An 8,467-nucleotide genomic window follows, 5' to 3' on the forward strand; every position below is an offset into this window, starting at 1 on the left:
TTTACTCTGTGCCTCTGTTTTCCTCAGTTGTAAAAAATGGGGGTAGTCATATTGTATGTCTCAGAGGGTGTTAGGAGCTATGTATGTGATAATATAATTTAACAACTAAGCACAGTGCCTCATACGTAGTAAGCACTCAATGGGTTATAACCCTGCAACCATAAACATTGTATAATATTTAATGATTTGGATAGATATGCAAGATGCATTGAGTGAAAAAAGAGTGTAGGAAAAAGAGTTCCCTTTCTGTAAAATATGTGTTTATATGTATAGGAGAAAGTGATAGTCAGAGGCAGTCAAGGAGAAAGACGGACATAAGGATAGGAACTAATCCATAGAGCTGCAGTCAACTTTTGGGGACAGAATTATGGAAATTTTTTCTATTATTTTTTCTTATGGGAATGTTCTAAATATTCACAATTAGCAAATATTGCTTCTGTAACAGGAAAAGGTTATTAGATACATAATGCTCTTGTGGCCCTCACAGGTATTACCTTCCTCTGCCTTATACTCATTCATTGAAAATACATTGTTGAGAGCCTACCGAGGTCTTGGAGAGAAGCTACAAAGGCTGTGAGACTTAGTTCCCAGCCTGGAGGGGTTCAGGGGACTCAAAGAGGAAGGCGAGGGGGGAGAAGGGGGTTCTCCTAGGCTGATCTGTACTAAGCAGGGGAAGGACACGGTGCAGACGGCAGTCAGGGCAGAGATGCCCAGCAGCAATGACACCGGACCCTGAGGCTTGAAGGTTTCATATTGTAGCCTCTGCGCTTGTCTCCGACCTGCTGCCGTATTATCAATGCTTTGAGGGCACCAAATATGTCTTGGTCATGTTTGTATCTCCAATACCTAGCACATGCTGGTGATCCAGTAGGGCACTAATTGAATGATGACTGAGGGATGAATGCGTGGATGATGGATGGACAGACGGATGAATGAATGAATGGCTGAATGGGAATGGTGATTGATTTTCAAAGCCCTCCCATAACTGCTACGGGCATCTCTTCCCAGGCTCCCTGGAAATGAACCTCAATAGTTTCCCCCGGCCAGCCAAGTCTGCCAAAGCCTGTGATCTCACCAAGTTTGAAAATGCAAGTGAGGAGAGCAAGATCTCCATCTTCCAGCAAAAGCGTGTGCGGGGCTGGTGGCCTTTCGCTAAAAGCAAAGAACTCACAGTAAGTGGCAGCCGTAGGAGATGGGGTGGGGGCAGGCGGGGAACATTATGCTCTTTAAATGAGTCATTTTGCGAACTTTCAGTGAAGTGCTTTGCAGTGAAAATAACATAGAGCCCTTTAGGGCAAAGGTTCTGCTGAGAAGCAAGAATTTTGAACACTTTATAAATGCATTAAGCCTACCATATTTCAGCATACTTGATTTACTCGCTGACTCTGTCAGGGTGGTTCTGTCCTTTTGGCTTGAACTTATGCCCCCGGCATTAGTTTTTTGTGTTTGTTTTGTTTTTTTTTAAACATTTCTACAAATTATGCATCAAGTCTTGAATGATGTAAAGTTTTACATAAATACCTTATCCCTTCATCCTCAAATATGAGATTCCATTTAAAAAATGAGCCATCCTTTGGAAATGTCTTTGAGGGAGTGACTGCAGGGAGCGCCATTTGTCCCTGCACCACCTACTCGGTCCTACTGGGTGGTACACACTATAGGAATTCAGGCCTTTCACGAACACTGGGAAGAAAGTGTCTCCTGCCCTTTCCCACAGCCTCCAAAAGGGAGGAGGGATGACTTCAGTGATCGACGAAACTGAGAAAAGGGACTGAGTGGCATCAGTGGCCTCTTTTCTCAGCTGCTGACCTCCTCTGGGGGCGAGTGTGTGCTCCCCTCTGTTCCTGTGCCCCCTGGCAGTAGCACAACCAGGGCAGGACCCTCCTGGACAGCAGTCTGAAGAGAGAGCTATTCTCTCTCCCTGCTCTAGGGTCCTAGTGGGTGTGAGGCCAGGACACCCTTTGAACTTGACTGGGTGAGTGGCAGCTGCCAGCCTGACTCCATGGTGTCTGGTTTTACTATGTTCTCTGGGAGTTTTTCTCTTCCCTCCATTCTCTGAGTAATCCCCGCTGAGTGCAGGACTTGGGTAAAGAGATGAGGCTCCAGGAAGGCACACTCTTGCCCGTTCTCCTAAGGACTTATTGAGGGTTTGCTACGTGGCAGCCTCCGGTCTCAGTTCTGGCTTCACAGCTGAGCACAGCTTAGATCCTCAGCCAGTGAATTGATTGACGACTGGATGGATTAAGAAATGAAGCAGACATGGCTTTTACCCTCAACCAGCTCAGAGTCCGCAGAGAGGAACAGATGTATCAATAATGCAGCCATGCGTGAAATAATCAACGCATCCATCATACAAAAGGAAGAGAGAGGAGGAAGGGACCCAATTCTCTCTGAGGGAGCTGAGGGGTCAGGCAAGGCAGAAATGAATTTTTCAACAACAAAGGACGATGAAAAGGTAAAAATCACTCACTAGCAGAGAAGGTTCCTAGCACCTGGATCCTGGTTTCTAAATACTGGTTCCCATTAAAAGAAAGGCATCTTTGGAGAAATGGCTGCAGGATGAGCCTGGGACAGCTCATTGTGGCAGATAGGATAGTCTGAACATCCAAAAGAACGGCGTCTATGCCTTGTGCAGAAAGCTTTTTCCAAGTTTGGGATTATTTCCTTAATTTAGCCACCCAGAAATGGAATTCCTAGCATTGAGTATGACTATGTAAGATAATGCACACACTCACATGTACATAAATGTGTGTGTGTGTGTGAGCAGGTATGTATATATGTGTGTATATGTGTGTGTGAGAGTCCGGAAGGCTTTTGCCAGCACACGTCCCTGCCGTTAATGAACGAGCCTCAGCCTCCTCTCAGGCCAGTGACAGCGGAGAGACAATAAGCCGGAATTATGGCTGCAGAAGGCGTGTCTGGCCTGAGCACAGTCACCTCTCGCCTTCCCCAGCCTCACTCTCGAGGCAGGTGAAGTTTGAAACCATAAATATTAATGACACGTGCAGTGACAACAAATCTAGCCTTTTCAGGACCTTTTCTTCCCTGCACAGGTGTCATTGGGTTAATAGATAGTCTCTCAAACTGTCTGTCTTCTTTTTTTCTTGCTCTGATTTAAATTACTCTTGGAGGGTACGATTAGCTTACGGCCTTTCCTTGGTGCTCGGTGACTGCATACTGGTGACTGAAGCGGGACTTGGAGCCCGCTGTGTGGAGAGATACAGGGGGAGGCGCGGCGCTTATCAGAGTCTGTCAGTGAGCCCCTTCCCCTGCTGCCTTTGTGATGCCAGATGAGAGCTTTGGGGCCACTCAGGCAGGGCGGGGGCATGGGGGGGGGGGTGGGAGGGACAGGCTCTTCATGATATTAACCGATGACTCCTGTGTGTAGAGCAGGATTCATTTTATCATCTCTGCCTCCCCTTTTTTTGCAAATTTTTTCCTTCTGCGAATGTGTGTCCTTGGGATATCTTTGGGTGTTTTCTCTATGGTTGGAATATGCTTCTCATTAAATTATGTATTTCTCTCCATGAAATAGTGTCAAAGGTAACAGCCATAATTTTTTAAGAGCTAACTATTTACCAGTCGCTAGGTTAAGTGCTGTATAGGTGCTATTGCGTTTATTTCTCAAAGCGAACTTTGGGGATACATGCTGTTGGCATCCCCAGAACAGCAAGACTAAAAGAGGGAAGGTAACTGACCCGGGTCACACAGTAGTGAGCGGCGGAGCCTGGTTTCAAATGCAGCTCTGCCTGCGCCAAATCCCACTCACTCAATTCTTGTGCTACTCTATGCCACGCTACGCTGCGCTGTAATATTCCTTGGGCTACCCAAGTTCAGTCCTTACAGGAAAGTCAAAATCATGTTCTAATGCCAGAGCCATGACAGTAATTGTGGAGTTCCCCTTAAACATTTCAGAAAAGGCATATTTATTAAAGAAGGGGTCATGTGGACACACGCAACAGCAGAGGATAGAATTTGGTGTCAGAGGGCCTGAATGCAAATCCTAATTTTATAGCACAACTTAGCAAACCTCATCCAACCTTGATTTCCTCAACTATAAATGATTACAAATGAAATAGTGCATGTGCCTGAGTACACATGTATCTCTGTACATGTGATACTCTCTCTTTTCACAAAACTCAGTGTGTTATAACATCATTTCAGGGCTTTTATTGTTCATCCTAAAAATGGCTTGTCCCAGGACCAAATAGCTAACACTATTTCTCAAAATAAAGCAGCAACATAGTCAAAGTACTTCCTGGCAATCTACCACCTGATAACACCTTTCTAGGAGGCTGTAGATAGATGCCCCAGTAGGTCTTTGTGATCAGACGCTGAAGCTTTTGTCTTTGTGCAGGGGAAGGTGGAAGCTGAGTTCCACCTTGTTACTGCAGAAGAAGCTGAGAAAAACCCTGTGGGAAAAGCGCGAAAGGAGCCAGAGCCCCTGGCCAAGCCCAAGTGAGTGGTGTTGTCGGGGGGAGCGTCAGAAATGGGAAAGGCCCTTTGCGGCCCCGCTATCAGAGGGAGGATGGAGACGCAGGGGTGTCCAACCTTTGGGCGTCTCTGGCCCACATTGGAAAAAGAAGAGTTGTCTTGAGCCACACATTAAATCCATCACAACACGTCATCGCAAAGAAATCTCACATTTGAAGTAAACTTACGATTTTTTGTTGGGCCGCATTCATAGCCATCCTGGGTTGCACACCGCCCACGGGCCACAGGTTGGACACCTTGCAAGGATCCCTCCGGGAGAGCCGAGAAGCCAGGAGGCGCCAACAGGTGCCATCCAATCCACGTAGTTTTTTGTTTCTGTCGTTGAAACTACTCTAAAAACAAGACAGAGGCAAATGGTGAGGGCATGTTTTCTGTAATACGACCACAAAAGCATTTCTAGAGTAATTTCATATATTTTTTACCCATTTTTTATGTGACTATAAATTTCACATGATTTTTTTTCTACTCGTTCTCTAATCATTCATACAAAATTGTGTTCATGTTTCATTTATTGTTTGCTGAAAAGTTTTGCTTTGTTTCCAGTTATCATAATCAGGATTTTTTATTGGTTATGGAATGTTCCATGGCACTGATGCCCATAATTGAATTGGTTACCACCCCATAACTGAATACTTAATTTATATCTACCTTTTTTCCATGATCATAATATGATGAAAAGCTTTCTCCTTCATGAATTATTACTTTAAAGTAAATTCGCAGAAGTAGAATTACTAGAAGGGACACTCTAGTCAAGTTAATCCATGGTTATATAGCAATATAAGAATACAAGGCACAAGCTCTGCCTTGCAAGAGCCTTCAGTGTGTTTAGGGCAAACGCACAGGCTCATAAAATAGTTGTCATAGTGAAGAAGACAAATAGGTTATGTTCAAAAAGGGGCCAAGTCGAGTGACAGGCAAGGTAAGAATTTGAAACGAGGGGCTCATTATGGACTGGGTGGTTAGGGTGGGCTTCAGGGAAGATGTGGGACTTGAGCTGGTTGGTCAGATGGAGGGCACTCAGACCTCTGTCCGTTTCTAACCAGACTCTCGCCCTTCTCCAGACCAAACTCTAAATGATGAGGAATCCTCATTGCCCCAGATGACAGATTGCTGCCGCTTTAAGCCACCATGGTCTACTTCTCCCGTTGTCAGGCTTCTCCTTGTGGAGGAGCGGGAGTCAGAAACGCTTGCTGGGGCCTAGAGAATCCTGCGGGGGAATGACAGGACCCCTCCCCTGATTTTCTCTTGCTTTCCCCTCAGCCGCCCAGACACCTCCTTCTCCTGGTTCGTGAGCCCCTTCAAGTGTCTGTACCACCTCATCTGGAAGAATTACAAGAAGTACATCATCATCGCTTTCATTCTGATCATCCTCATCATCTTTCTGGTCCTCTTCATCTACACCTTGCCAGGAGCCATCAGCCAAAAGATCGTTGTGGGCTCATAGAGGGTCAGGAGGACGGGCCCCTCCCTTTCTACTAACCCTCTCTCCCTCCTCACCTGTAAACATGTAAGAGCGTGTGCCCTGCACAGGCACTGTGCAGGGGGCTAACGGGATGAGCCCAAAGGGCGAGAACCGGTTCCTACTCTAAGGACAGGTCGGCTTTTCTTGGAGGAGAAGGGAAGGGAGCAGTCCCTGCCACCACCTTTCACACTTAGAAGCCTGAAGTCAAGTCTCACCCCTGGGCAGCATGAAATAATGACTCTGCTGCCTCAAAGTAATAATGGGGACCTCAAATGGACTTAAGCGACTGTTTTCTTTATGTAACCGGTTTTATCCTGAGAAGTTTAATTCTGGGCCTGCGATTTTATTGGAAGTACTTTCTTTTAAATAAAAATTTTACAGCAAATAAACTGAACGCTTTTTAACAATTACGAGGTATTTAACCTGTCCCATAAGTCCTAACATGGTGTAATCATTACAGTTCACAAAACACATTCACTTATTCAGGTTGCAAAACTAGCCTGGAGCAAACTTCATATAAATCACCGAAATGAATTCATTGTTGAAATTCGTATTAGAGAGGAGGTGTTGCTGGTTTTCTATTAAAGTCAACACTTGTAGAACTTGTGATGAGTAGCAGTGGTAAGTTCTGGAGAAATCCATTTGGATTTATGTTCTATGTCAATTTCCAAGTGAGAATTTTGTAAATATAAAATAGAATTTTGTGTCTGTGTGTAGGGGCAGGGGCAGAGCTCCAGGTACCAGTAAGAATTCTCCTCAGTCACATACATAAGCCCCTCAAAATATGGTGTCCCCATAGACCATGATCCGAATGACCATCCTTGGCACTACTCGACACTTAGTCTTACACCGCTGTGGTAGGTTCTATAAGGACTGGCAAGCACAAATCAATTTCAAAAGCAGCCTTAGAAACAATAGCCTACGCACTTGTCAGATGGGGCCAGTTCTTCTTCAGCGTGAACCTTTGACCTTAAAAGTAGCCCAGTCTGGATCTGCTACTGCATCTAAGATACGGAGTGGATGTGAGGGGCTGGTGTTGTCAGTTAAAATAAGGGAACAAAGGAATTGGAATGTTTAGCCTCAGACACAAATAAACATGGGTGCCATATTCTTCTTTCTACCATGAGGGGCCAGTCGGTGGTGCTAAGGAGGCTTGACCAAGGTTCCTCTTTTGATACCGGAAGTACTAGGGCATTGTTTTCTTTAGATAGCCTGGCACAAATGTAACTTTTCTAAAATAAAGGATGTTTCCTTCCACATGGAAAGCCCTTCTAGAATGTTCCTGATTCATCAAAGAAAGATTAAAGCATGTTCTGTGTGATTTTTAGGCTTAGCGTTATTCACTGGGTTCTGGCCCTGGATACTTGCTCCCTAGGAACCATGATGCCGTATTTTCCTGAAGTGCTGAAAAATAGGGTGTTTATGACATTGGCCATGTTTCCTGTGGGATTAGTTACGTACACTGTGGAATAACATCCCTAATAATGATGTAGTCAGAAATACTTGAGGGTATGTAATATATACATTAAGTACATTGTAAGTTTTTAAAAAAATAGGTTAGAAAACTTGTATGTATAACATGATGTAAAAATAAAATATATATACATGCATAAATATTGATAAAACATGTGGAGGAATATACCAAAATATTAATAGTGATTATCTTTAAGTAGCTATATGTTTTTTCCGTCTTGATTTTCTGTTTCTCCTATAGAAACAGAAATAATAGAAATGTATTATTTTTAATGTAAAAAGTTTAATAAATATGTTCATTTAAAGATATTTATTGGAAGTCTCCTATGTGCTAGGCAGTGGGAATGCAATAGAGATAAGACAAATATTGGCACAAATTTTGCATTCTAGTAATTTCTTAAAAAACTGTTTTGTCTCCAAATTATGGAATGTTCAAGAACAGCACCAGGTAGGGCATATGTTTCATGCATGAGTTTAGGAAAAAGCAGAACAGTCGTCTGCGGTGTTGCTGAAAAAGAAAAGTACAGTGTTATTTTACGATAGATTTGAAAGATAGATTTAGGATAAATTTACTACTTTCTGCTGGATTCTAGATGGCAGGATGGCAGGGAAACTCTAGATAAAACAATGCTTTTATTGTGGATGTGAACAGGTGCAAACTAAAAATAGAAAACTCTCTAAAGTTAAGTAGAGCTCATCAACTCTGCTTTAATGTCCAAATGCTGAAAAGCCTTGAGCACAAGTGTTTCAAATACTTTCAGATCAGACGGTATCATAAATGTGATAAGAAGCAGTAAACAAGGATAATTTTGGAATCAGCTCTGTCTTATGTTCTATACCTGGGTTATTGCTTTATGGCCTGTACTGTGTATAAAAAATGCAATAATGTTCTATGCCTCATTTTGCAGCCCTGTCCCTAAATATATTATGGTTTTAAAATAAAAATAGTTAAAAACTCCTTTTCCAAGAAATGAGTTATAGTTCCTACTTGTGTTCTTAAATATGAGTAATTTAAATTTATTCATTTGGCAGATTAAA

At 43.3% G+C, this 8,467-nt stretch overlaps 1 protein-coding gene across 1 annotated transcript in view; it reads left to right on the forward strand.

Annotated features, from left to right (window-relative positions):
• Positions 1 to 5,938, forward strand: part of FER1L6 (fer-1 like family member 6) — a 94,277-nt gene extending 88,339 nt beyond the window's left edge. The window contains exons 38-40 of the mRNA XM_054590092.1: positions 1,009 to 1,172; positions 4,358 to 4,458; positions 5,755 to 5,938. Of these exons, the coding sequence (XP_054446067.1) occupies positions 1,009 to 1,172; positions 4,358 to 4,458; positions 5,755 to 5,938 (449 nt within the window). The remainder of the gene's footprint in view (positions 1 to 1,008; positions 1,173 to 4,357; positions 4,459 to 5,754) is intronic.
• The last annotated feature ends 2,529 nt before the right edge of the window (positions 5,939 to 8,467 follow it).

The sequence above is a fragment of the Pteronotus mesoamericanus genome, unplaced genomic scaffold (genome assembly GCF_021234165.1).
Source record: "Pteronotus mesoamericanus isolate MK-2021 breed Mesoamerican mustached bat unplaced genomic scaffold, CSHL_Meso_final scaffold_174, whole genome shotgun sequence".
NCBI lineage: Eukaryota > Metazoa > Chordata > Mammalia > Chiroptera > Mormoopidae > Pteronotus > Pteronotus mesoamericanus.